This window comes from Orbicella faveolata, unplaced genomic scaffold (assembly GCF_042242905.1).
Source record: "Orbicella faveolata isolate gen_17 unplaced genomic scaffold, um_ofav_v1 contig_26, whole genome shotgun sequence".
In the NCBI taxonomy this organism is placed as follows: Eukaryota; Metazoa; Cnidaria; class Anthozoa; order Scleractinia; family Merulinidae; genus Orbicella; species Orbicella faveolata.
Window position 1 is genome coordinate 8,620,001 of NW_028301554.1, and position 27,500 is coordinate 8,647,500.

The window sequence follows — 27,500 nt, forward strand, 5'->3', positions numbered from 1 at the left end:
TAACAACTTAATTCCTACAACGTCACCATACGTCGAGAAACCGTTTTACTCTGTGTAAGTGTACGTTTGAAGTTGTCCTTCAGTAGCATTTCGGAGTGGATAACTATAGTGATTCAATTGAGGCCTTGAGCTGATGTACTATATTTTAATTCCAGGCTTTCGCCGTTCTACGGCATCGTCAGGGAATGAAAGGGAATGATTTTAATGGATAGATAATATTAAGAAAATTAAACAAAGAAACTAGTCGAACCTGAACCCCCTTGACCCTGGGTTGGACCTGTAGAAGAGGAAGGCGTCGAGCCAGAGGCCAGCGTCCAATCAAAATCATCCGAGGACGATTGATTCCATCCAGAACACAAACCGTGGTCGAAATTACACCAGCCTGCAATGGTTACATGTTTACTGCTGTACTTGAGTTGTGTGATAGCAGATGCATGGTCGTGTTTCAAGGCCACCGTATGCAACAATACAGTTCATTGCCTCTTTTCGAAGGTGTAAACATTTTTGCTCAAACAAAATGCATTCATAATTGTGTAAATTAGCTACGGTCAAAATCTGTAACAAAGAAGTCATAAAGCAATAGCAAATATATAATTTCCACGACGACTGTCTAAATGCTTCTATACACCAAAACCATTTCACTCTGTAAAACAAACGCACGTTTCTACGTTTGAATATCCACATGTCCATATTGTGAAAATGTCCACACGTTAATATCATGCAGTACAGATCTTTTCAAACCTTCGCAGTGTCACCACGAAAAGACTTGGCTCTTCTTGCCCATGTTTGCATGATAGTTCTACTGTATGAAACATTAAATGCTGCGTGGTTCAAAGTTTGATCGAGGCTAGGAGACTAAGTCGGCCGAGTGGAGGCTTGGTTCTGGTCACCGACACGAAAACAAAAACACGAACGAAGCCAGAATGGCGGTCAACCCATGGTTGCGCGGTTAATAAATATTTGACATCTATATTATTCCATATTACGCTTACCTATTGTAGCAGACGATTGTGGTAATGACGGGTTTTGTGGTGATGCACTAGGTGCAACAACTGTGTACATGTTTGTTGATAGCCACGATGTCAAGGCTCGAACTTTAGCGTATACCCCGTAGTTTCCGGGTTCGGCACATCCATATCCCCAGCTGGTGACTCCCTCGAGGTACCACGTACCATTAAACTCGCACACCAAGGGCCCACCACTATCACCCTGACAAGTATCAATACCTCCTTCATCTAGACCAGCACAGAGCATGGAATCGTCGATTTCGCCAGGATAGGCACTCTCGCAACGTTGTTTTGACACTAATGGCAAAGATGCTTGCCTTAGTGTGTTTGGAGAGGACCCCCAAAGTGATAAATGTCCCCAACCAGTTATCCAGCACCTCTTGTTAAGGTCGTTAAAGGGAAGCTGATGACCAGTGTCTGGCAAACAAACAAGCCCGACGCCTTCTCCCAGTTCAGCAGGGCTCGCGAGATTGATTAAGGCGATATCATTGCTATAATGATAAGGACTTTCGTAATTCTCATGCACGATGATTTTTGCAACGTCAATATCTTGTTCTGTTCCAACGCTTCCATATGTCCTATAATGGGCTCCTAATCTGAAAGACGCATTTAACGAATATTTCAGTTAGTTGGAGTTGTTGAGTCCATTTTGGACTGAAAAAGTGTTTTTTTTTTTAAATTATTTCATAAATTTTGGCTTTTCAAATTATTTAACTCTTCTGCTTTAACTAAAAGGCCAGTTATTATTTGTCGCTATATTCGAATTTGGTGATGAAACTATCAGACAATCAGATTTTTCAATTTGTTTGTTTTTTTCAATTATATATTTCTCTAACTCCTTCTTCTTCTCCTCTTTCCTCTATTTCTACTTATCCCCCCTCCTTTTCCTCCACTCAAACTCCTCCTCCAGCACTTTCTCTCTCCACAGTAATCGTTACTATTTCCTGTATAATAATTTTCGTGTTATTGAATCTTGGCATCGTGTTAAGAACTAAGTAAAATTCAACTACCTTATCTTAACATCAGATTGAGTACGTCCAGTCATACAATGAGCTGCTGTCACTACCCAATAAGGATCCACTAATGAACCGCCACAAAAATGATCTCCATACTCGTCTGTCACCATTGCCTGCCATGGCCAGCTGTTGATAGGTGCAACTGTACCACCCACAATTCGACTCGTACTTGGTCGGAAGCCGCAAAATACTTAATTCAAAGAACAAATAAGTTAAGTAAGTTCTGAAAACTAATTTATTTTATGTAATGTCTGTGTTCGTTGAATTACGAAAGCGGAATTGGCCGATTCAGTTTGCAGTTAACCATTTATACTCTTGACTATAAAGGGAGAATGTGAGAGAGAAGTCTTGTTATTGCCCAAGAAGTTACCACTAAATAACTTGAAAAAGGTTAACGTAAAGTCTGGTGTGGTGACATGGCTCAGGAACTGGGTCGTCTGATAACTAACCATCTAAATCAAGAGAAGAATAAATCTTTTTTGGCACCTTCACATGGTCAGACCTTTTTTTTTTTTTTTTGGACTTACTAGCATTCATTTTGACTTTCTCTCCGGGAACTCTGCTTTGTTGTGAAAACAGTGGTTAAAAACAGTGGTTAAGGGCCCTCCATTGACGTTCACGTGGATGCGTGATGTGACAATCTTCTATCAGGGGGTAAAAATGCGTCGGGCTATCTTCAGTTATTTGTGGGTATGTCTTTTTTTTTGGATTTTGTCACATATGTGCGCTCATAAATACAAAATGTTCAGATTGATAAACTAACAATCTTCCTGAGCAACCTACATAATGCGATAATAGTAACAACCACTTAGTTGATTTATTGTCTCTTACCTTCCTTAGTAGTAGTAACACTTTCCAAGCTCTTGTATGGTTGTCCAACGCTATCAATGCCAAATACACCCACGCGATACTTGGTAGAGGGCTTCAGTCTTTCAATCACTGTACTTGTAGTGTTCCCAGGAACAGTTTCTAAGGTCAGTACAGTGCCTTGGACACATTTTACTTCAACTATGTAAAACTTTGCATACTGGTTGACGACTGAATAGAGCTTTGTCCATTGAAGGTTAAAGTTGGTGGACGCGAGGTTAAAGATTGTCCCATACCATCCCAGAACCGGTATAGCTAGGAGTAGATATATTTGACACGAGTAAAAATCAGAATTAGAAGAACAGAATTGGCACCAACCGATGACCAGCAGAAGAAGGCTTAAATGCGGCTGTGGGATTAGCAAGGTAAGGTTAGGTAAGGGCAGCAGCAGAAATATCCTTATCAGTAGCAGTACCCTTAAGAGTAGGCCTGCAACAGTAACAGCTAACGTACCTGACGCGAGACCCTCTTTCAAAATGGCGTACTTTATTTTGATGCTATTGCCATAGCTTTGTGTATATACTTGAATGGAGATGTTATTTGAAAGACCAAACTGAACATCTGCTAGAATTTCTGGAGCAAATGACTCACAACCAAGGTGGTGGAGAACTTCCGTGCCATTTCCATCAATGATCTTGACAAATTCGCTGAGTTATACGGAGACAAGAAAGTAAAAGATATCTTAGATATGGGTGAAAGTTTAATACATTTATATATCTTCCAATTCTAAAGATTTTAGTGACCAGTATTGTTCAGTTGTTTGTTTGTTTTCTTCATTTAACAGTATCGCTCTGTATTGTTCTAGAATTGTTCAGTATTTTGCCTAGCCTTCGGCGTGAATCAAAATACAAACGACAAGTGATATATTACGATATCATACTAAAATATCGAATATGAGATTTCTTACCCAACGTTTCTCACCTGTTAAACCAATTTTAGAACTTTTTGTTGTACGTTTCTCTCACTTTGGAGAACAAATATGACTTCAAGGAGCCGAGATTTTTAATGAACTACCACTCGAATTTAGATCCATAACTTCAAGATTTCTATTTAGCATAAGCGTGAACATTTTCACTAATTTTGCACGCCTTTTTTACCCTTTTTTACCTTATTTTCACTATAGTTTCTCTTACAAGACCCCTCTGACAACAGTGTTGAATACACTGATGGGTCATCCTCTTTAAATATTCGTTGTCATAATCCATCAAATATTTTCGCTCGCGCGCGATTGGTCTAAACGCGTCACGTGACCGAATATTCCCCAGCTAAAACTGAGGAATATCCGAGATTATTCCCCAATTTTCAAAACCGTGTTGCGAAAAATATTTGAAGGATAATAAACACAATAGCCTCCATTTGGCAGGAAAATATACTCGGATTTTTGTCATTGGACATTACCTGTTCCTCAAATCTCACAGTTTTACTCGAGCTACGCTCTCGGAAAACTGTGTGCTTCTCAGAACAGATGTCCGCGGACCAATATCCGAGCATGTTTTTCGCGCAAAATAGAGACTATTGTTTATTTATTATTATTTATTATTAAACTAACCTAAATAAAACTGTTGGATCAATCTGTGCCCATGATTAAAGTTCGAAGAGAATTCGGGGAAGGGAACGCCTGCTACAAACGTTGCTTCTTTCGCATCTCCGCCTACTGTTTTACGGTAATCGGATTGACAGAGCTGTCAGTTCAATGACAAATCAGAATAAGGCGCGCGACTTTCTGCATGACTGACTTTACGTGGGAAGGCGTGAAAAAATATTCATAGCAGCGAACATTGTGAGAAACTCTTCAGGCCGTGTAATGTCAGCAACTCCCACAAAGGTTTGTAAAAGAGGAAGAAAACCAAAGATAGACATTCAAAAAAAACAGCAGCTGCAGATTTTGTGGAGTAACCTTTACTCTGGAGGAGGAAGAGCGTCATTTGAAAATCTAGTTTCGCCGTCGGGCAGAGAAGAAAGTGTCGGGCCGATTTTAGCTGAGTATTGCGGCTTGATTGGGTTTCCACTAACGAGAGACGGAAACTTTTCAGAGCGGGTCTGTAGATCTTGTGGTCGCAAAATAAGAAATGCAGCTGAACTGTACAGTTTTAATGAGCAAGCTGTATGCAGCGCAAGAGTCGATGAAGATTTAAATCACCAGAATCGTTGCTTTACCATTCAGTTCAAAGTCTTTGGCGCGAACAAACATTTGATATATGAGGCTATTGCCGTATCCTGTGGGCAACACCGCTAATATATCTTTTCCATCTAGATGAGATTTTACTGCAACTTCTTGCTCCGGTTTTAACTTGAATTCACTACGAGTGACGACGTTCAAATCAGCCAAAGCTGTCGCTCGCATATCCACTTCGGCCGCCATTTTGGTTGTTTTCGCATTACTTCACAAACCCGTCCTTTTGTCCGATTGACCAATCAGAATTTTGCGGCCGCCAACGACCGCAGAAATGAACCAATAGGGTCTTTATAGCAGGCGTTCCTTTTCCTCTCCCCCCTCCCCTCCCACTCTTCCGTTCTTTTTTTCCCGAATTCTCTTCCTCCTCCCGCACCCCCTCCCCTTCATACACCTACTTCGCAGGCTACATTCGTTGATTTTGAGTATCCATGTTATCGTTAATTGACAGCTGTCAAAACAAGCTGTACGCTGACCAGTATCACGTGACCATATCGCGGACTCAGGTTTCGCAGGCTCACGCGAGTTTGCGTTTTTCTGAAGTCGACCGCGGACCAGGGACTGGTTTTACCATTGGATCGCGGGCTCAAGCTCGGTTATTACTTTGGGGGAGAAGGAGGGAGTACGTGCAAAGGCAAAATTATGGCGCTAATTAACCCCCGGCGTTCCGACATATTCCTTGCACAATCGTCTCGTCAGTTTGTTAAAACTGAAACCACATGCTGAACAATTACATACTCTTTTCGTGGTTGTTTTTGCAATTGGGCTTGGCTAAATATATATATTATATACTTGATTAATGTTTGATAGTTACGGTGGATTGGCGGACAGCTCTCATAACGGTTGATGTTCTGAAACTGAGTAACTTATTCTAACATTTATTTTTCTTGGTTTTCGTTAGTCCTTATTGATATTTGAGAATCCTCTGCAAATCTTACGCACCCTTAAGAGAATAATAATTTGAAATAATTTTCAAATATCGCGAGTAGTGTAAATCTCTAAATGCTCGAGCTTTCATAAGAAAATCATAAATTATCTGGCTGTGAAAAAGTACGAACACGCGCTGCAGTGTAAATTTAAAACTAACAATAACTTTGCCTGCTCTCAGCCAATCACAATAAAGTAATTTTGTCAGTCATACATGTTAAAGTTACTTAATAACCTTAGTAGTGTGACAATGTTTGTTCGGGTCTATAACCTTCAAAATGCTTCTTGTTACATTGAACTGACGGTACAGTCAAAGTGTCACTCGCCTTACTTCACCATACCTGCAATAGTCAAGATTTAATTCTTGAACTGAGATGAATGCAACGGCTTCACTGATACCAGCACTGTGTATCTTCCAGTTACATCGAACATCATGGTAGCTTGTAGTAGTGAACTCTATTTGGCCAAAGGTCTTATTTAAAGCTGTTGAACAGCCTTGAAGAAAGGAAGAAAGGAAGAAAGGAAGAAAGAACTATTTAGCTCATGACTGGAATGGACATTGTTAGGGTACACCATTAAAGCTACGTACTGGGCAATGGTCGTTGTCTCATCGTTAAAGGGTGTAATGGTGTAAAGGAGTACAAATGACTGAAAATAACCTAACTAGATAACATGACCTCTTGTACCGTACGCAGCTGATTAAAATTATAGTCCTCTGTGCATGTAATACCGCTTCTTAAATACTGTAAAACGTAAACATAAGACCTGACATGCCATGACGTGAAATGACATTGCACAACAATAAGGTAATCGTATTTCGCCTTGAGCATTGAATTTTTTCATGTTTTGATGTTTTGCCCTCAACGTTTCTACTTTTTCCACTTGTTTTTCCTAAATCGCCATTAAACATCGTTAAAGGAGTATAAAGGATGAATTGGTATGAGATGAGCGGGAGGCATGGCATGTGGCGAAGAACAACGTTTGACACACAGCGTCTGTTATTAAAGATTCCATCTAAGCTTTGCATTAAGTCTGTCAAACTCTAATTAAAGGGTTGAAATTGGTAGGCGAACCTGCAACAAATTAGATTAAATAATCTCGTAATATCATAATTGCAATATTATATCACCTATGCATAATTATCAAAAATCTACCGACAACTCGTACTTTTTCTGTATACAAAAATTCAAATTAAAATGATGTAAACAATCCAAAACGTATATGGGACAACGACCATATATGTATGTATATATTTTTATATTTCTTATTTATCCATCCTCCTCCCCTCTCCCCTCTGCCATCGCCCTTATGCCAACTATAGACTCCCTTAACAATTTCTACAGGCTAAGATTGATTGCGTTAATGTACAGCTATTTCGAGAAAGGTTGTCTTACAAACGAGGAGAAGCTTACGTGACAATGTCGAAAGTTATTACAGGCAATGGTGGTTTTACGGTTGCATGATTGAAGCTCAAGGTGTTTCAGCGTGCAGAAGGAAACAGCACAAACCCGTGTATTCATAATTTCTCCTTCCTTCTTGCTCAACACTGTAAACCTCAATCAGGCAACGCCAAACTCTTACTACCCATAATACCAATCGGCATTGACGCGCACGCTTTTACACTTTTTGTTGGGCAACCTTTGTCGAAACAGCTGTATGTCAAATAAGATGCACAAAACAATAACACGTATTTATAACAAGATATATACACTTACTATGCTCTGCATTGGTCACCAGGACAAACCTGAATAAAACTAGAACGGTAGAAAACACAAACAATCAATAAATGTTGCTGTCAGTTCATATATCACCTCAGGATTTTGATTGACGGCTACTTTATTAGGGCTAGTATGAAACTGCACAGGTCATATACGCACGACCGTGTGTATATAGAGATTTCTACCTTGATGGCTCAATAGGAATTAGATAGGACCAGCGCTCGCTCGATTATGAGCTCGAAATTTCTATCGCGTAATAGTTGAGGAGTCAACTATCACGCATAGAAATCGATGGCGACTAATTTAATTGCTTTAGTGTAAATCTACTAGTCTTTCAAAAATTTATCTAAATCCTCTTCATAGACACTTTGAAAACGCCCAGAAGCGGCCGTCATTTTGTTAAGAAGGGCACACTGCTATGCATCTCGTTATCTATCACAGATTAGTATCACCCAACTAGTGGGCTAATGCAAATCCTGCATTTTAATTGGCTACGCTACTAGAGGACTATTAGTAATAGTCCTCGAATGGCGAAATTGGCGCAATCGAGCGTGACGCTTTCTTTCGTTTTATTCCCACATAAATATTTCTTCAACTTGCATTTGCCAACTTTATTATTGCCTTTTCTGCCCGACTAGTTGGGTGATACTAAAACAATTAGACCCTTCGCCCTCAAGGGCCACGGGTCTAATTGTTAATTAGAATAAATCTACTAGCGTTCTATCACGAATGCCGTTCTCTGATTGGCTACTCTACCTACTATCTATTCTGTGATAGATAGTGGCTGCGGCCGCACTAAGAGAGTTAACTGGGTTTATTTTTTAGAAACCTGGTTAAAAATTGTAAACAACTTAACTCGGTTAAAGGTTGGTTATAATAAAATAACGGGGTTATATTTTATGAGCGGGAGCACTGAAATGGGTTATAAAGTGAGTTAAACTCAATTGACGTCATCAGATAAACCAACAAAATGGCAGACTTCGAGGACCCTGTTCAGTCTGTTGTTATATTCTCGATTTTTTTCTTTGTTTTCGTTTCCTTTCTCTCCACTCACGGCTAAGGCAGTCCCTCTTCCTTCTAATGCGCACTACGCAAATTTCTAAGGCAGTTTCTTCAAACTTGATGTCAATTTCGCGTAGACTTCAGAGTGTTCTCCATCGCCGTCGAATCGTCCTCGAGGCTGGGTATATCCGAGAGACCAGCGATGGTTTGGGGAAATCCATAGGAATCCTGCCATGCATGACTTTTTTAGAGAGCATTTTCGAATGAGCTTCGACTCTTTTCACGCCCTTTGTTGTATTCTGTCGCCATTCATGGCAAAAAGAAACACTCGCTTACGTGCAGCGCTGATCAGACTGCTGATAAGAGACCACTAACCTGGGTTAAAGCACGGAAAAAAGGTGGTTTAAAATTAACCTAACCCGGTTAAAAAATCTATTGTTCGTCAATTATTTCCATGGTAACCGTAAACCCGGCTTAAGTTCCATGAACAGCCGAAATTAGCGACCGCATCACGATTTTAGGGTCACGATGGGAGTGATTATTATTATTTATTATTATTATTTTTCGATAACCCGGTTAACCGTAATTAATTAATTAGAAATAACCCGGTAAACTCTCTAGTGCGGCCGCGGCCAGTGAGTAGCGTAGCAGTGTGCCCTTGTTAACAAGATAACGGCCGCTTCTTGGCGTTTTCAACGTGTCTGTGAAGAGGATTTAGATATGATAAGCGTACGTGTCTGATTTGGGGGGGCCTTTACGTTTTTTTATTTTAGCCTAGTTTTCTATATTTTGGGGGCGTTTTTCATAAAACAATTATTCCACTCAAGCTTGTTGGATATGAGATGTTTATAGCCAGCTCGGCGCTACGCTCGCACGTGGAATAATTGTTAAATATTCAACATTGCATCAAGGTTTCGTGACTGAAGCAATTATGGATAAGTCATCCATAAAAAGTGCCTATCTAAACATCTGAAATAATCATTGATGACCTTCGCGTTTTTCTGTAGTTTTCAGTTTCAGTTTAAGCCAGTCAAACGAGTGATAATATGCTTTCCATAACCCTTTACAATAGAGCGTCCTGTTTATAGTAACTTGCCGGAAGTGTCTTAACGTGGTGACTGTTGTCTGATTTCTCAAGCGACATTCCTGCGTTACCAAACTTTTTCAAAGCGAAAACATTTGGGAAAGATGCCGACAAGTCATAACTAAATACCTATTGAATATTTTCCGGATTGACTCGTTGCGTATCTTTATCAATTTCATTGCTAAATATGTAAGATTTAACTAGTCATAAGACGGATTTGACGCCACGCGCTAGAGATAATTTGGATATCGCTTAATAATTCATGTTTTAGACTGCATTGACATTTAGCGAACTTTTAATTTGCTTGGCCAGATTCAATAACGACCGTTGGAACAAGGAACACGCACATTTTATTTAAGCGTGAGACATATCTATAAGTAACAATTTTCACTATCCACACTGATCCCGTTGGTAAGAGATATTTTTCAGTTTTCTCTTTAATCGCGGCTTTAATATGCATTACATAGGATCATACTGTTATTGTCGTTCTGTATCACTATAAGATTTGATTGTTCATCAAGCATGTTACATCGATCAATACAATGTGACCGAATTTTCAACTGAACATCGTTGTGATAAACACAGTTAGGTTCATTAGAAATCTGTGAATGCGGAACAATCCTTAAGATATAAGTTAGCACTGTGGCTTCAAATTCCTAAAGATTTTATATTTCCGGCCTACTGATTCAGACGTCGAGGCTACTGCAGATGGACTGCACTTAGGATAAAAACCCACGTCAGCAAACATGTCGGTATTGAATGTTGCCGTCGTCTTAGTTACTCTTGAAAGCGAACTGATCATTGTATACCAAGTGGAACGTTTTTTAGTGTATCCCAAATTTGTCTTCTTTCAAATTTGAATATAAATAATTTGAATGTATTAGTGTTGTATTGTGTTAATTGTTCAGCAAGCGCATACTGTACTTTGATCAACTTTGTTAATATGCATGCTCAATTACATGTAAGATGTTTCGAAGTATTTCCACCACATAAACCATAAGTATTTGCTATTAACAGATCATAATCAGCTATCCTTGCAAGGATCGATACTGTAAAAAAAAGTAATGTCACGCCACAACTGACTATTTGCACTAAAGGTTATCAAACTGCATGCTAACACAAGATCTGCCCTGAATTAGACGCTTTTAAATTAAACATGGTTTTGGGTAATGATAAAGCTTACGTGTCTGTTCACATGGTTCCCTTTTTGAGTGGTAATTGGCAAGAAAATTACATTTCGAAACACAATTTTTGCACCACTTAGTTTGTCATCTGGAGCAAGACGTGTTAGTTGCCAATGCGCGAGCAGGTAGAACACTTAGACATGAAAATGTTTGTCAGATTGTAGCCATCCTCCAGACAAAAACACTTATGTTTAAAAACTTACCATTTGTTACAAGCCACACTTTGAAAATACGAAGCTGCTTTCTCCAATCCATTGTTGCTAACGCTTGAGCTTGTACATGCATGCATACGTGACGCGTGATCGCGTAATTAGTAGCGATGAGTCATTGAGACCAAATTAGCTGCGTGACGCGGGACAGGACATCATAACGTGCATGGCGCGTGATTTTCTATCTTACAAGCCTGTGATACGTGATTTACCAGTTAGATTTCCGCGATAAGTGAACGTTCTTTAAACCGGAAGGATATCATTCAGTCAAAGTGAATAGGATCATATAGTCCATGGGCCAGACCACTTTTCGGTACCAAACCTAAGGACAAAACCTAAGGGTTATCAGCTGATACTACTGCATGAGTTGTTTTCAAATTTGTATGATAACCTTTCTGAATGAGTAGCTTTGTGTGAGATTTCTCAATTTAAAATTTCGCAAAAAAAATAGCTTCAGCATGGAAACGAGGCTCAGAAGAAGATCCTCTAAACATATGGTCACGATCGTTTTATCAGTACTTTAGATATTTGAAAAAAAAAGAAAACATCTTTATTTCTCCTCGAAGTCATGAGGAGCTTTGCCCAAGAAAAAAATTCTCAGCAGGATGCGTAAAATGAAACCTTGGCTTGTCACAGTGAGGCGAGAGATCTCAGTTATCACACGGCCGAAATTAATTATCTTTTTTTGATCCTGTCATGCAACAAAATAAACCAGACGCCACAATCCACGCGCGAGTCTTAATTTAAACACGAAAAGACTTTGGCAATTTTCTTTCGCAAATATGCAACAAGTGAAGATGTGAAATCGAACCGACTTTTTACTTGCGGTTCTCTGATTGCTGAGCACTTTTATTGAACGCTTGCTGTTTTTGGATTCGCCGAATTTAGTCAACGGCAGAGGAAACTAAAAATAGTGACAGTAAAAGAAGAAGTGACGTTATGAAACTAAGTTTGAACGACATGGAGATAGGCTTCGTTTCTTTGTTCGTTTTCTTTAATCAGCTAAAATTTGTTAAAGCGTGCGTTAAGCATAGGTAAACTCGGTGTCGTCGGTCACATAACTTGCGTGTAACGCAAACGGTTAGTTTCCAGTACCTCGCTTGTGTCCTGGCTATTGTTTTCGGATGTCTGCAGAGGATTTGTGTACTTGCTTGTGATCGCTATTGTGTGTCAAAGGTAATTTCTTACTAACTGGGTAATATTCTACTTTGGCGGGACTTTCAAGTTTCAAAAGCATCATGTTTTTGATTTGTAACTCACTTGAAGCATCGATATGGTGGGAGACGAACCGTCGTCCTCCTCCACGTTTAACGTTTCCAGTCTTTCAAGGGTTACAAGTTCGTCGCTTGACCCTCGAAAGCATTGGTATGTCCTTACCAAAGAAGTTTGTCGAGGTTACCCGAAGGATTTCGCCAGGAATGAAATTTTTGAGTCATTTCCAAACGAGCTTCGAAGTGTGGCTCCGCGGGAACTTCAGCCCGCCAAATCGGCGTATTCAAGCGACTTCCGAAGAACGCCAAATACAGTATATGTCGCTTCGACCTTTGGTTTAATTGCCGGACTACTACGTCAAAGCGGTCGTTCAGCTAGTGGCTTTCTGAATTCAGCTGTATTCACGCCGATTGTAAATCTCCTAAACTCCATCGCCTTGGACATGGAGCACCGCGATGCCATGGACTTCGCTTTTGGCGGGAAAGCGTGCCCAGTTATTCAAGCCTCTGAGGAACTCCAAGCAGAACTGGCGGAAAAATCACGGTCAATTGAATTCCTAGAACTCAAACTAAAAAACCTTCAGGGTCAGGTTGTTGATCTTGAAACGAGTTTAAGTGATTTTTCTTCTTCAGAGCCAACATGCTGTTCGACTCCTGTCAACTCTCGTTCACCATCATCGTGCTGCAGTTCGATCGAGGAGACAAAATGCAGCCCAGACCTCGGATCGACGACCAGAAAACGACAAGTTGTAGCCAAGTGCAAGGAAGTGCTAGATTCAATCAGTGACGTCTCTGAAAAATATAAAGAATCAATTGCTTGCGTTCTAGGAAACAGTTTTATTTATGGTGATGATGCTCAGAGAGAAAACGTGAGAAACCACATCTCGGAGGTCATAAATATTGTAATGGACTCAAAGGGGTCGAAGAAAGGCTTTTCTGAGCTTCTGTCCTCAGAAACACACGCTCGTGTTTTCCAGAGCATGAGAGTTTCGGATTGGGTGCTGTTGTATTTCAAGCTGCACACAAAGTTGCCTGATTCAGCATGGCAGACGCTGCTCAATTTGACCCAACTTGGAAAGACCGGGGTGAGTGCACTTCTGGGTAATGATGAGTGACATGAAAAGCTTTTGTTCCCTTTTCTATTTATTGTTCTTAGTTTTGTTTGCATGCTGCTGCTTTTCATTCATTGTTGATTTGCTCAATATAATGGTTATATATTCTCCAAAAAATAAATTACCATCATTACTTTTATCAAGGCTACTTCCCAATAAAAAATGTGTGTCTAGTATAATTTATCAGTTTCACAATGTATTGAGCATTTCAATTTTACTCAGAGTGATCGCCAAAGACAACAAATCAAATATCGTAATAGCATAAGGAACTAGCTAGAAGCAAGGAAACACAAGTGACCAAATCACATATGCCAAATCGCAATTGGTTTTTTTTTTGCATCTGATTGGCTGAGAGGGAAGCACGACCAACTTGACTTGATAAGAGATGACTGTATATAAGAGTTAAATTTATGCCTCCATTAATAGTTTCCTTCTATTTATCCTTAGCGATCCAGTGATACACCTTTACTTCTTTCAAAAAATGAAATCAAGGCTGTAAAGAAGTTAGTATTTTCTGTTGTGCGGAAAACGCTGAAAATTGGTAGAGTCAATGATGCTGACTTTGAAGCATGCGATGTGGACCTACAATCTGTTCTTGTCTGGGCCATACGAGAACAGCGCCTTCATTGTTGTGACACTGAGGACCTGGAATTCAATGTTAAACTTGATGGCCGTCCTCTTGGTGGTGAGTGTATCAGTAACATATTTTAACTGGGTGTTTCATTTGTCTGCCTAACAGTATCTACTGCAGTATTTTTGATAAGATTGTGTCATTCTATGGGTTAATAATAATATGTTATGAATAGTTGGTAATAAAACTATTTATTTTTGGTATTTTGTTTTCAAGGGAAAAATCAAGTGGCTGTTGGTCTGGCCCCCATTGACTTTGCCAATAAAAGTTCTGAGAGCGCCTTGTCAGTCTACCCTATTGCTATAGGGAATTGTAAAGAGAATAGGTCAGTGACTACTGATTGTGCAATCATGAACAATTTTTTGCATTTGGATAAGAAAGTAGGCATTGAGATGTTGCTGTAAAGAAAAGAAACATTTATACATGTATTTCTCAGTCAGTTATTTAAGATGTAGTAGAAACTCTAGATAAAAAGAGTTCCCTTTCTTTCATGAGCAGCTTTAGTTGAATTTTGTGATGAATACATTTTTTTCTGTTTATTACCTTCTTTCAATTAAGGTGACGTTTAACATTTTTTATTTTTGTCCCTATTCTTATATTAGGGCAAATCTAAAGCAATTGATTAGAAATCTTAATTGCCAGAAGAATGTGATAAAAAAACATGGCATTGTTGTGGATGGAAAAAAGTACAACATCTCTTTCACAGGTACATGTAAATAGTGATTTAAACCAGACTGATGAGAAAGGGAATGAATTTTGAAATGCTGTTATTTATTTAATGGGACATTATTTGTGTTTATTTGGGAGAAAAACTAAGTTAAAGCTATCTCATAATTTTTTACAGGGATCAATTAATTGTGCAAAAAAAGTGATGGCAAATACTGTTTGATAATTACCTTAATATTTATGGCACTGTTCAGTACCTTTAGTAACATTTTGCTGTTGTTCTAAATATCATAACAATCCTGCCATTAAATAGGGTTATATCAACATTAATACCACTGGTTCATAAGGAAATTGGACAAACTTATACAGTATGTGAAATGGTCCTTGGATATTGTTTTGCCTCATTAGCATGTGTTATGAATTGTTTCCCCTTATACGACCTTAAGTGACTCTGGACTACAAGGCTTTGCTGCTTCTCCTAAACAAAAAAGACGATGAGGATTTCCTCCTTGGTGGCAAGGGCTATGGAGTGCAGTGTTGTGCATTTTGTGATGCAATAAGGGTAAGGTTTTATATATTTACATGTAGTTTGATGGTAACTGCATTAATTAACACTTACTTGAATTGTAAACTGCATTTTAGTATAGGGTTCAGTGTCTATCTGTATCAATCATGTCAGTTATAAATTAGTACTATTATCATCAATAAAATACTTTTATTTTTGCAATCCTAGTAAACACTGAATGTTAAGACAAGGAAAATAGATATCATTATCTAGTAGCTCTTTAGCTCTTTGTGGAAAAATTTTATGTTTTTTCCAGCATTCTAAATGAGGTCAATATTTCTATTGTCCATAACTTTATTTTAGGCTTGCACTTGCCATGGAGTTGCTGTGGATGAGACATGCCTGGATTGTTTAAGATCAAAAGCTAACATTGGAAGGTGAGGGTGTTGTGAGCACAACTGACTGGTAAATATAAAATAATGGAAATTTCCAGGTTCAACGTAAGCCACTGAGTGTGTATTTTTGCTCTTTTTCAGGGGTACAGGCCTTCGGGATGATCTCAATTTTCTTCTGGAGGAAGACTTGAGCAGCATAAATCTTTGCTCTCTACATTGTGAGATGCGAAATTGTGAGCAGCTTCTAGGCTCATTGGGTTTGTTTGCCTATCGAGTTGGAACCCTGGACAAGTTGAATGGTGCCTTGTCTGATTATGGGCCTGAAAACTGTAGAGGTTTTCCTAGAGTAACAGTTAAAGAACGGAAAGGACAACAAACAGCAATAGAGAGACAAAATATACATGTTGCATCTTTTTCAGGTACTGTCATCAGTCCTTTAATCTATTGTTCATCACCAATGTAATGCTGTCAGGAATATGCCAAATGAATGAACCCATTTACAGAGTGAACATAATTTATAACTTTGTGAACATAATTGCATACAGTCTTAGGAAACAACTTTTTCAATTTTCACTCCGATTGCAATGTGAAGGTCATGGAGTAGTATACATACTTGTGCCATTTTATGACACTGATGCAAGTTTGGTGGTCGGTATTTAAAGTCAAGGTAAATTCTTTATCAGGTTCGATGGAGAGAGAAGTTCTTAAAAACTTTGAAGAAATTGTAGCAAGGTCACTCCTCCTTGAGAAAGTTGCCCATTACTATGAGGAATGTTCTGGAGCTGCAAGAGACGTTCTGCTAAACTATGTCACCTTTTTTGAACAGAGGATATCGGTGGGTTAACTCATACATGTAGCAAGATTTTAAATATCTTACGTTACTGAGCAGAATTTAATGCTTTATATCCTTTTTAATACACATAATTTCAGGTTGGGTTGAGATGACTTGTAAGAGAATAAATAATTATGTTTTACAATAAAAACTTACAATGTAATTAACAATGTCCTTATTTGTAGTTTGTAGATGAGATACTCGACCGGGGAACCTTTGTAAGAGACTATGGTGTGCGGCAAGAAACAATTGACCTCGATGACACAAAAGGTGAAAGGACATCTCAACGAAGCTCATTAGCTTACTATATTTATAAATTGTTCACTTAATAATTTTTTATTTACTCATCAGCCTATTCAATATTCATAACTTTCTCAAGATCTGAAATTGTTCTTAATGGAGCTACAGTTCAGTCAAGGCTTCTTTGCCTAAATTTTCAAGTTTCTCATTTCATTTGTAATCAAATTGAATTTCCCTCATGCTTGACCACCTATGTCTTGGATTACTCCTACCTATTTGATGTTTGTTTACCCTGGGAAACTATTATTTTAAGGTTTCCTTACCAGTTGGGATTCTTAATATAGTTGAACCTCCTGTAAGCCACCACCCAAAATGTGAAGCCTAGGTGGTCGCTTATGGTAGGTGGTCGCTTATGAGAGCTTAGACCATAATGGGTCAAAAGTTTTCCTCATTAGAATATGATAACTGCCGAGACTTAACCCATGAACGAATGCCGATGCAATGTTTTATTCATGTGAAAGTCAATTTCGAGAAAAACATCTGGTTCTTCCCATTGAGAAATTGAGATAATGCTACAACACCTTATCCAATTTATGCTCTACTATCTGTCAAATGGTTGCTTACCGGAGGTTAAAAACAAAGGAAAATTTCAAACTTTTAGCTCTAAAAGTAGTCGCACTCACTAAAAAGAGGTTTCAAATATACCGATTTGACTTGGAAACTTTTGGTATTTTGGAAAACTGGTCGCTGAGGAGAGGTGATTGCTTACGAGAGGTGGTCGCAACCAGAGTTTGGACTGTAGTTTATGTTACATTTGAAATATTTGTTTATTTATTTACAGTGGCCCCAATTAGCACATTTAATAGTGCTAAATACATTTGACACTTAAATAAAGTTATTATTATTATAATTATTTAAAGTAAATTTCACACATTGTAATTTTGATGTAAATCCTTTATGCAAGAACCTTTACCCACATAAAGTCATCTGTCTCTCAACCCAAGGCTATGAATGGCTGGAAACAAACATAATCAGGGAAACCTTGGGTTGCTCCAGACTACAACAAATTGGTCCATTATATTCCCATTAAATGCTTACACTGACAATCTGTTGGATTCTTTCTGTTTTTGGCTGTAAGAACTTAAAGTGTTCTTGGAGAACCTAAAGGAGAACTGGATTAAAAGACAAAAAGAAGTCGAAGAAAGATTCCTGGAGCTGGAAGAACAGTGTGGCAATGAGGAACCCCTACCCAAGAAGAGGAAAAGAGGGAAGAAGAAAAAACTCATGGAAGACCACACTGATCCCTTCGCAAATTATGCAGCCCAACTTCAAATTGAATTTTTTGTCAAGGTAAACTTGTAGCTAACTTTGACATGCAAGTAGGTTGCATACACTCAATTGAGTCATTCACTTATAAAAATGCCTGACTGGAAAATCAGTGTTGTTCAATAACCAACATTGTCAACTGAAAGATTAGCAGTTTTATTTGTGAAGTTTAACTGCAGCAGTTGTAACTTTATTTGACTAATACTTAACTGATGAAAGAATGAAGGATGCGAATACAGCCATAACACTACTGGAAAAATTAGCTGAAAAAATTTCAGGCTCTAAATGGGATTCGAAACCATGACCTTTGCATTACTGTTGCAATGCTCTACCAACTGAGCTGTCAAAGCCACATGAGAGCGGTCGTGTGTGGGTTGGGCCCTATATGTTCAGTGGACGTAATACTCAGCTGAAATTTTTTCATGTCATTTTTCCAGTAGTGTTATGGTTGCATTCGCATCCTTCATTCTTTCATTATTTAATTGCTACTGTTGGACATCTATTACCATGTAATACTTGTCAGGTTTGCTGTGATTGGAGGGAAATTGCCCACACAATGCGTGACAGAGTGTTCGAAGACCATGAAGAGCAATTGATTGATATCCATGATGTGAAGGTATTATTTTTTATATTGAAAACAATTATTATTCTCTTACGAAGCTGTTGTGGCCATAGCCCTTGGTCCATATACACACTTGCTTAAACTTTTCTTGAGTTTGTTTGAATTAACTGAAAATGGTAGGATATCACCTTTATGAACTAAGTTATTCAATACATACAGTGGTTTAAGTCCATTTTTGTTTTAAGCATTGCATCTAGACTTGACAGGTATGAAACTGGTTTGTGCAGAAATATTCAGGAATGATCAGTTACTCTTACTAAATCCAACAAGGTTAATAGGCTGATAGAAAATAATTTCAACCATAGCTTTTCTACACTGGAATGCTAAAGCTGTATGTTACTGTCAAAAACTACATGCTTTTCTGTAGTGTCAAAATTATTGTGTATACAGTTAAAAATTTTACAGGTAGAGAGGGTTACCCATCTTTGATAATTTAATTTCTTATTACATTCTTGTTTTCTTTTGCTATACTCTCTAGTGCAAGGAGTGGGGCTTTTTGTTGAAAATGCTATTTGGACTACACCTTGGCACTGGTGATTATGGGCACCTTGTCATAGATCACATTGCTATGCTCCTACGGCACTTTAGGTCCTTCTATAAATATTCTGGCCAAGGATTTGAGGCTTCTCACAAGCTACACAGACAATTGTATTCTAAGGCAACAAATCATGATTCATCTGGACCTGGCCAGTCATGTGAGTTACAAGATACTGTATTATTATCATCATCCTTGTCGTCATTATCATAACTGTTATCAGTATTAATTATAGTTATTTTACTTATTATAGTCCAGTCACACTAGTTTCAGTCACTTTTATTTCTCAATACTCCCTAGAGTGTCTGTTGAGGCCATAATGATATAGAATCAAGTTTAAATGAAAGTAAAATAAGTTGTAATATCAAATAAATTGGGTTTGAAAACATTTTCTCTTCCTATAGTGAATCAAATTCTCACGCATTGGTATGCAACCATGCTGCTGTCGTTGAGATATTCATTCCAACAAGCTGAAAATTGCATTATGGCCAGTAAGTATTAAAAACCGAATTATGTGCCATGGATATTTTGTAATACTACATCAATAGATTAACTCCTTGTGTGCATTTTACACATGGAGATAAAAGGAAACCAAGTAAATAAACACTGAATTTAATTACACGTATATCTTAATGCAAAGTTTGTGACATAATTGTGTAACATTAGCATTTGCTAGCATGCAATGTTAATTCGAAACAGGTATGGTTTTCACTCCCTCAAGCACTATCTTTTCTTTTGTTTTTTGTTTTTTTTTTTCATTCTTAGGAAAGAAAACATTTACCTACCGTGGATGTGGCTGGAAAAGTGCTGGTCATGAAATGAGATCTTGGACAGGAGCTATGAAAACTTGGGTTCAAGTAATCAATAATTTATTTGAGCAAATGTTTGGAAGTGACTTCCTTACATACTGCTATGATAAAGACCATGGCACGAGGGTTGAGGACACAGTGACATCCAGTATTTTAGAATACTGCCATGATCACTGGGAAAGTCAGTATGGTGTCCACATCAGTCCACAGCCACCACAAGATCTTTCTGGTAAGTGTCACCCAGTAGCTACCACCTTGGTTTCAGATACTGACATGCTGACTGAGCCAACCCCACTGCAAGATCTTTCTGGTAAGTGTCACCCAATAGCTACCAACTTGGATTTAGATTCTGCCATGCTGAATGAGCCAGCCCCAATACTCATTCCAGAATCTGAACCAGCTAAATGTAACTTGGAGTCTGTCACTTCTCATTCATCTCCTCAACTAAAAGCTGCAGTTGTCATTGAGGATCAAGGTGAGACCATCCTGTCACAGCAAACTGCCTTGCAAGTTGCTATGGCCAAAGCTAGCACAAGAGGTGAAGAAGCTGCTCTACACAGTTTACTTCCACCTCTGACATCAAAATTTCCCTTGGCACTCCAGCCAGTTTATGGTAAAACCTCGAATGCAGATCCCTTCTCATTAACAGAGCGTCCCTGTAAAAGTGACATCCAGAAGGCTCAGAAAGTTCTGCTTGATGCTAAAAAAGCAGGCATGAATCCTACTGGTATTGACATTGAAGGCAAGGGTCAGTTTTCTGAGAGTGCCCTCTGTATCCTAAAACGCTTCTGCACACTAGCTGACACTACTCGCAAAGTGTCTGCAGAAGCTAACTGGCTTTCAAAAATGAAATGCTCACCTGAAGATCTTGTACGATTACAAGATGCCCTTTGGCATCATCCAACAAACCACCCAATACTAAAGTACGGTAAGAAGGGATTGGATTCCACGTCATTTTCTGATCTTGTTGAGGAACGATATATCGATAGCTTTGTCATTGATATATGCATCGGTAAGTTTTTGGATGACGCCAGAGAAAATGGTAAGAATGACACTGTGTACTTTCCCACAGAATTTTATGATTGGATGAGCTGCAACGACAAGAATTTCCAGCAGCTGCAATTAAATGAAACAACAAAGCACCTCTCAAACATCGATGATTTGCAGCAAATTCTAGTGCCAGTTTACATGCCTAACCATTGGGGCTTAATCTTTGTTGATTTAGCCCAGAAAGAGATGTACTTTGATGATGGCCTGCAGTCAGCAGTTCCTACCATGTCCCTTCCATCAGTCAAGTTGTCATTAGAGTTACTCTCTGAAATGTACCCACACCATCCACTTTTTCAAACAAGGTTTTGGAAAAACTATCCAAGGTTTCGGCGCTTTGGTATGCCATCTCAGGCACCGGTTAACTCAAAAATGATCGGCATTGGAAGCTGTGGGATTGGTGTGATCATGGCTGCAAGGGATATGATTCAGAATGGGTCTTCATGCATCAACAACTTCCTGTGGAGATTTTCTGATATGGATCAACACAGGAAAACTTTAATGTTGCAGATCCTTGACTGGAGTACTCCATAGAACCAAGGTGTCCTACACTACTATTCTTCCTGTCTTGGCTAGCCAGTCACATGTAGACTCTGGTTATTTGAAGGCAGAAAATCTTCATTTAGCTAGTTCTGCCTCTCTTGGGTAGTCAGTCCTATTTAGACTGTTGTTATCTGAAGAACAGAACTTTTATTTTCACCTAGTTCTGTCTCTCTTGGGTAGTCAGTCCTATTTGGTCTGTTGTTATCTGAAGAACAGAACTTTTATTTTATTTTATTATTATTTGCTTAGTTTTTAATTATTTATTAACTTTTGTTAATTTTTTTGATGATTTTATTTTATTTTTTCTTTTCTTTTTTATTGATACTCATTTCTTTCATTTATTTTGACCCAGTTCTGTCTCTCTTGGGTAGTCAGTCCTGTTTGGGCTGTTGTTATCTGAAGAACAGAACTTTTACCTCATTTTAGTATTCATTTATTTTTAATTCTATTGTTATTATTATTATTATTATTATTATTATTGTTTTATTATTATTTTTTTTGTTTATTTTTTTTTTTTTGGACCCAGTTCTGTCTCTCTTGGGTAGTCAGTCCTGTTTGGGCTGTTGTTATCTGAAGACAAAGACCTGTTTTTGTTTTTTCCTTATCCCCCCACTGTTTTTCCACCTCATGGTCCGTACCTTGTCGTGGTGAGGTGGCTTGTGTGCCTCAGTGACCTGTTTGAAGCAAATCCAGTGAAAGATACAGTTTCTTGATATACTAAATCAATTGAAAGGTAGAGGCCAGACTAAAACGGACCATCCTTTCTTAAATGCCTTTGAGTAAATTTCAGACAGATTTTAATCAGTTGGAATTCTATATGCCCTGGTCTGAAGTGGACCTATTTATAACATCCGACAATCACTTCAAACCATTAACCTGATAAGAGGATACCAAGGCCTTTTTATAAGAGATGTCAGAATTGAAGCCTGGAATACCTGGCATAATAGACCCAAACAGAAGGAGGTATGATAGTTTTTTTCTGCTTTCCCTTTCACAAACATTTAATGTTCTGTTTGTTTAATTTATAACAATATTGTGATTTCTTACTCTGTATTGTTTCTATCGAGCAGTTTTTTATACTTGGGCTGTTGTTATTTAAGGGCATCATCATCATCATCACTATCATCATCATCATCATCATTTCTTTTAACCCAATTCTGTCTCTCTTGGGTAGTCAGTCCCATTTGCATGGGCTGTTGTTATCTGAAGAACAGAACTTTTCTTTATTTTATTTTATTTTTTTTACCCAGTTCTGTCTCTCTTGGGTAGTCAGTCCCATTTGCATGGGCTGTTGTTATCTGAAGAACAGAACTTTTCTTTATTTTATTTTATTTTTTTTACCCAGTTCTGTCTCTCTTGGGTAGTCAGTCCCATTTGCATGGGCTGTTGTTATCTGAAGAACAGAACTTTTCTTTATTTTATTTTATTTTTTTTACCCAGTTCTGTCTCTCTTGGGTAGTCAGTCCTGGTTTTTGGGCTGTTGTTATCTGAAGAACACAACTTTTATTTTATTTTATTATTTTATTTTTTTTTATCCAGTTCTGTCTCTCTTGGGTAGTCAGTCCTGGTTTTTGGGCTGTTGTTATCTGAAGAACACAACTTTTATTTTATTTTATTATTATTATTATTTTTTTTATCCAGTTCTGTCTCTCTTGGGTAGTCAGTCCTGGTTTTGGGGCTGTTGTTATCTGAAGAACAGAACTTTTATTTTATTTTATTATTTTATTTTCTTTCCCCAGTTCTGTCTCTCTTGGGTAGTCAGTCCTGGTTTTGGGGCTGTTGTTATCTGTTATTATTACTATTATTTTATTTTCTTTCCTCAGTTCTGTCTCTCCTGGTCAGAACCTGTTACATGCAGCACTCTTTAGTTTTATAATTTAACATTTTGTGTCCATTTCAGTCATTTTAATAATGTGGCAACTCTTTTAGGTCGCAAAGCAATGCAAAGTTGGCTGTTGTTAGCAAGAGTACTTATGAGGTATGAGAGCTGTTGGTATATACTTAAAGTTTTATTTTTGACAGACAAATGTTCCCTTAATCTTAAATTGTGTGGAATCCGGTAGAAGGAGACTGCTCCTTTCTGGATAGGTATTTTCAATCAAACTTGCACTTTCGAAACATAAAATCTGAGTGTCAACTTTCCGTGGTTATTGCTCGAAAACAGTTCATGCCACCAGATGACCCCAAACTCTCTGGTTGCTCTTCCTTCACCAGGTCCGACAACCATTTGAACTGGACGAAAAGTTGGCCGTCCCACGTCTTGCTCTCTCTTTGGCTGCCTCTAGTGCTTCTCTAGCATTTTGCGGTTCGTGTCTTTCCTCTACCTCCTTGTTTCGCAGGTAAGTCTTCTTAAGGTTTAAAGGAATGGCACTTTGTTGACCGAGGGCAGGTTACAGTATCATTCAGGTCGTGGTCTCTGTATTGGAACACATTGAACTTTTCCCTCCAAACGGGGGGACGTAGGTGCCTCTTTTCTCTGCCGCTGTTATAAATGCATTTGGCATGTTAGCTAACAAAATTTGGACGTACTCTTCCAGTACATAGTACCTTTCAACGCGACTCCATTTCCCTTAAACAAATATAGATATTGTACAACGCTAATTTCATCATTTTCTCTGGTAACATCATTGGTTCTTGAGAACAAAACAATTTACCGCTTCAATCCTATTCGCTAGTTTGGAAGTTTCTCAGTCAAGAGAAGTAAGATAATGATAGTAAAACGTAGTCACTCCATTGCCACAGAAATTTTGCGATTCCGTTGTAAAGATTGGAGAAACAGAGGGGAAGTAAATGCAAGCATACTTACCGGCGGCCTTTGGATGTACCGGTAGACAGGAATTAATACTGTCCACAATGCCACTTATCCCCTGTTTGTAGCTTGAAGACCTTCACCCTCTTCTAATCCTTGAAGGTAGCCGTATGACCTCCTGACCATTGTAAAACGGCAGAAATGTCACCGAATGCGCATCGATATGATTTTTTGCCTTTCTGTGTCGAAATAACGCAGTAGTGGTATTAAATTCGGACGGACAAATCGTAGCGCGTTTTAAAAACAGCCACAGAAACAGCCATGTTTGCAAGAATGGTGAGAATCTCTGCGACTTAAAAACCTTGTAATAGCTTTTCATCATGCTTTTCATTAACTTATTTACACATAGGCTTGCTGTGATGGAACAAAGCTCTTTCAACAATGATCAATCGGTGAATAGCTGAATAGTGTGTGAAATAGGGGATGGTTTTCCGGCAAATATAGCTGCTTCCTGAGTTCTTTTTGCTCCACCAATCGTATACATTTAATATCCATTACACGTACTTGCCAAACGCTTTCCGTCTCTCACTTTGGAAAGATCGCCCGTGAAATCAATTTTTCAACGATAGCTGTGAATAGTTTTTCATCTTGCAAATAACCGGTTCTTCCACTTATTGCTTCGTAAATTTTTAGCGTATTCATCCTTAATGGCTCGAAACAAACGGAAAACGATCAAAGATCCAGAAAAGTTGAAGAAAATTCGGAAAGAAGCAAAGAAAAGGTGGAGACAAAAGAAGGCTCAAGAAAAAGCTTTGAAAGCAGCGGCAGCCATCGCCGGCAACTCGGCAACTATTGGCAAAAAGGAAGAACAAGTGGTTAGGTCTGTGCGAGAAGTAGCGGAGCAGAAGGTTGAAGAAAAAACCATGAAAACAGCGGCAGCCATCGCCGGTAACTCAGGAACTATTGGTAGAAAAAAAGATCGAGTAGTAACGTCTGTGCGAGAAGTAGCGGAGCAGAAACGTGGCGAACCTGCTAACCCGCCGCGAAGACGAGTCGACGTCCAACACCACGTTAAAGAGATCAATCCCTCGTTAGTCGTGCGGACAGAAAAATTTCTTGGATCAGGAACATTTGGAAACTGTTATCTCGCTTATTACCGAGATCTGCTTGTGGCTGTAAAAGAGTTCAAGTCTGTGAAAAAGTGGAGCACTAACGACCTGAAAAAAGAAGTACGCCAGGAAGCGAGAATGATCAGCTACCTCGGAGATCACAGTGGCGTGCCTTTGCTATTTGGTGTAATAACTAAGAGCGAGCCGCTTCGGTTTATTACAAAGTTTCATGGCCGAAAACATAGAAGCCTGACCTTGTCCAGTGCCACTAGAAAAAAAAATTATCTGGACAAACCTGGTTGGCTCGGTGTGTTAACAAAAATCATCGAAGCGCTCATGCACATACATTCGTGCGGTATCCTGCACAACGATTTGAAAGCGAACAACGTCCTGCTCGAGGAACGAGAGAACGGGTCAGTAAACCCGGTAATTATAGATTTTGGTAAAGCACGCTTTGCGTCTGATACAAAGCCTGCGGTGGCTGTAACAATTTCCAAAAGAGAGGAGTACCAGAAGCGCTACCCTCATATTGCGCCCGAAATCGTGTGTGGAACTGGGATGCAAAGCTATAAATCAGACACATTTTCATTTGGAAGAATCGCCCTTGCTGTACTGGATTTGCTACCCACAGCAACTGCTCGATCAATTAAGATGGCCAAATCGGCTTTAAACGATGATCCTGAACAGCGTCCCTCGTTAAAGGAACTGCTTAGCGTCCTTTAAAGATTTGTCAATTGAAGTAAAGAAACTCAGTCGTTCTCAAATAGTTAAACAGGCCAGTATGAAGTAATTTTGTAAATATGTCTTATAGTGCCCTCGTTAGTTCACGTTTTCCTTTTTAGATGAAGAACCTCATATTGAAAATGTTACCGCTGGAATAGTGATATTTACGGATTATCTGTGTTTCTCTTCAAAAACTGTGCTTTCAGTTTAGTGTTGCGAATAGAGAATCATCACGTTACTATTAAGTTTTTTCGATGAGCAATGAAAGTACTGTTTCCGGTTATTTAGAATTCGACTTGTAAAGATATATATTCTTTTTTATCAGAGAGCGACATGCTTTTAATACCACTAGTTGTATATGTCTCCGAGGAACAGCGGCATTAACTAATTATTAAAAGTGTTTTTAGAGAGTAAATAATACGTGGTTTATGAGAGTTTTATCCAGTGACACCAACGCCGCGAAGACAAACGTGACCAAATTTCTCCTCGCAACATACAGTTACAGCCACGCGTGTTGATGTCTGGAAACCATTTGTTTTCATGTCATGAGATACTTAATTAAATTGGTTCGTGTTTCTTTCGGCATGCATTTGACCGCCGATAAGTGCGAAAAAAGTAATTACTGGAAATTCCTAGGGGACACCAAGAGCGTAGTAAACGTGTTAAATACGGTGTTCTCTGTCAGTTAATGATAAGCCATGGAGGAGAATTTCTCCTTCTTAGCCTAATTTGCATATTTTTTTTCGGAGGGCAAAGCTCGTCATGTGTTAGAAGTAGAAATTTGTGTCAAGATTACATGAAAAACTAAAAAACAACCATCGGTGTCATTCGCATTGCTTCATAGGTAAATCCAAGATGGCGGCATTCTTGATAGGCGTGTAGGGCTAATTTGTGCTAAAATTATGGTTCCTTATAGAACGAGAAGTGTTCTCAGGGGATAAGTAAACAGTAAGCATCTAGGTAAACATTTAGAGAAATCAATTAACTAAATATTAAGCTGATAGTGTCGATTTTTGACAAGAAACTTACAGATCCCCGAAATAGGCGTTCGAGTATATATCATTTCTCATTTTATACGAAAGGCGTAGCAGTAGATGACATAATGAGAGCTTTTGAAAGATATGGAGTTTGAAATGCATCAAAAGGGAAATGATATTAAATAATAGTTTTCCTTTGATATGAGGGTCATTTCATACATTGCTAAAGATGATTTTATTCATATATAGTGACTACGGTAATTTACAATGACAGTGCGAAT

At 38.6% G+C, this 27,500-nt stretch overlaps 3 protein-coding genes and 1 long non-coding RNA gene across 6 annotated transcripts in view; 2 read left to right on the forward strand and 2 right to left on the reverse strand.

Annotated features, from left to right (window-relative positions):
• The window catches only part of LOC110059150 (uncharacterized), a 27,120-nt gene extending 15,818 nt beyond the window's left edge, over window positions 1-11,302 (reverse strand). The window contains exons 1-8 of one of the 2 annotated variants that reach the window (XM_089295566.1): window positions 11,182-11,302; window positions 7,706-7,744; window positions 6,332-6,485; window positions 3,344-3,537; window positions 2,855-3,145; window positions 2,018-2,213; window positions 993-1,603; window positions 251-382 (exon numbers count right to left, since the gene is read on the reverse strand). In XM_089295566.1, coding sequence (XP_089151692.1) covers window positions 251-382; window positions 993-1,603; window positions 2,018-2,213; window positions 2,855-3,145; window positions 3,344-3,537; window positions 6,332-6,485; window positions 7,706-7,744; window positions 11,182-11,263 — 1,699 coding nt within the window. In that variant the 5' untranslated portion in view covers window positions 11,264-11,302. Of the gene's footprint in view, window positions 1-250; window positions 383-992; window positions 1,604-2,017; window positions 2,214-2,854; window positions 3,538-6,331; window positions 6,486-7,705; window positions 7,745-11,181 lie in introns of both variants that reach the window. The other variant, XM_089295565.1, reaches the window with a different exon arrangement.
• LOC149108019 (uncharacterized) lies at window positions 3,647-6,323 on the reverse strand. Its single transcript, XR_016209029.1, has 2 exons — window positions 4,440-6,323; window positions 3,647-4,240 (listed from the first exon to the last, which is right to left on the reverse strand). It is a non-coding gene; the product is annotated as an uncharacterized LOC149108019 (long non-coding RNA).
• Window positions 11,303-12,265: 963 nt separating the features above from the next.
• LOC149108020 (uncharacterized) lies at window positions 12,266-21,813 on the forward strand. Its single transcript, XM_089295619.1, has 14 exons — window positions 12,266-13,483; window positions 13,958-14,195; window positions 14,358-14,466; window positions 14,744-14,847; window positions 15,254-15,369; window positions 15,676-15,749; window positions 15,849-16,126; window positions 16,391-16,542; window positions 16,725-16,809; window positions 17,918-18,129; window positions 18,629-18,721; window positions 19,206-19,422; window positions 19,667-19,753; window positions 20,028-21,813. The coding sequence occupies exons 1-14, from the start codon at window positions 12,461-12,463 to the stop codon at window positions 21,650-21,652; spliced, it is 4,413 nt and encodes a 1,470-aa protein (XP_089151745.1). The 5' UTR covers window positions 12,266-12,460; the 3' UTR covers window positions 21,653-21,813.
• A 984-nt stretch (window positions 21,814-22,797) lies between these two features.
• LOC149108021 (testis-specific serine/threonine-protein kinase 4-like) lies at window positions 22,798-27,002 on the forward strand. Of its 2 annotated transcripts, XM_089295593.1 has the most exons (3): window positions 22,798-23,639; window positions 23,876-24,000; window positions 25,104-27,002. In XM_089295593.1, exon 3 carries the CDS (start codon window positions 25,118-25,120, stop codon window positions 26,240-26,242), a length of 1,125 nt encoding a protein of 374 aa, XP_089151719.1. In that variant the 5' UTR covers window positions 22,798-23,639; window positions 23,876-24,000; window positions 25,104-25,117; the 3' UTR covers window positions 26,243-27,002. The 2 variants fall into 2 exon arrangements, with proteins under 2 accessions (XP_089151719.1, XP_089151718.1); XM_089295592.1 differs by having other exon boundaries at window positions 22,798-24,000.
• The last annotated feature ends 498 nt before the right edge of the window (window positions 27,003-27,500 follow it).

Excerpts from the sequence above, each read along its gene's own strand:
- LOC149108020 (XM_089295619.1), top strand. The coding sequence starts at position 12,461 with ATGGTGGGAGACGAACCGTCGTCCTCCTCCACGTTTAACGTTTCCAGT. Across the intron at positions 13,484-13,957 it reads CCCAACTTGGAAAGACCGGG|CGATCCAGTGATACACCTTT; the intron begins GTGAGTGCACTT and ends ATTTATCCTTAG. Across the intron at positions 16,127-16,390 it reads ACATGTTGCATCTTTTTCAG|GTTCGATGGAGAGAGAAGTT; the intron begins GTACTGTCATCA and ends ATTCTTTATCAG.
- LOC149108021 (XM_089295592.1), top strand. The coding sequence starts at position 25,118 with ATGGCTCGAAACAAACGGAAAACGATCAAAGATCCAGAAAAGTTGAAG.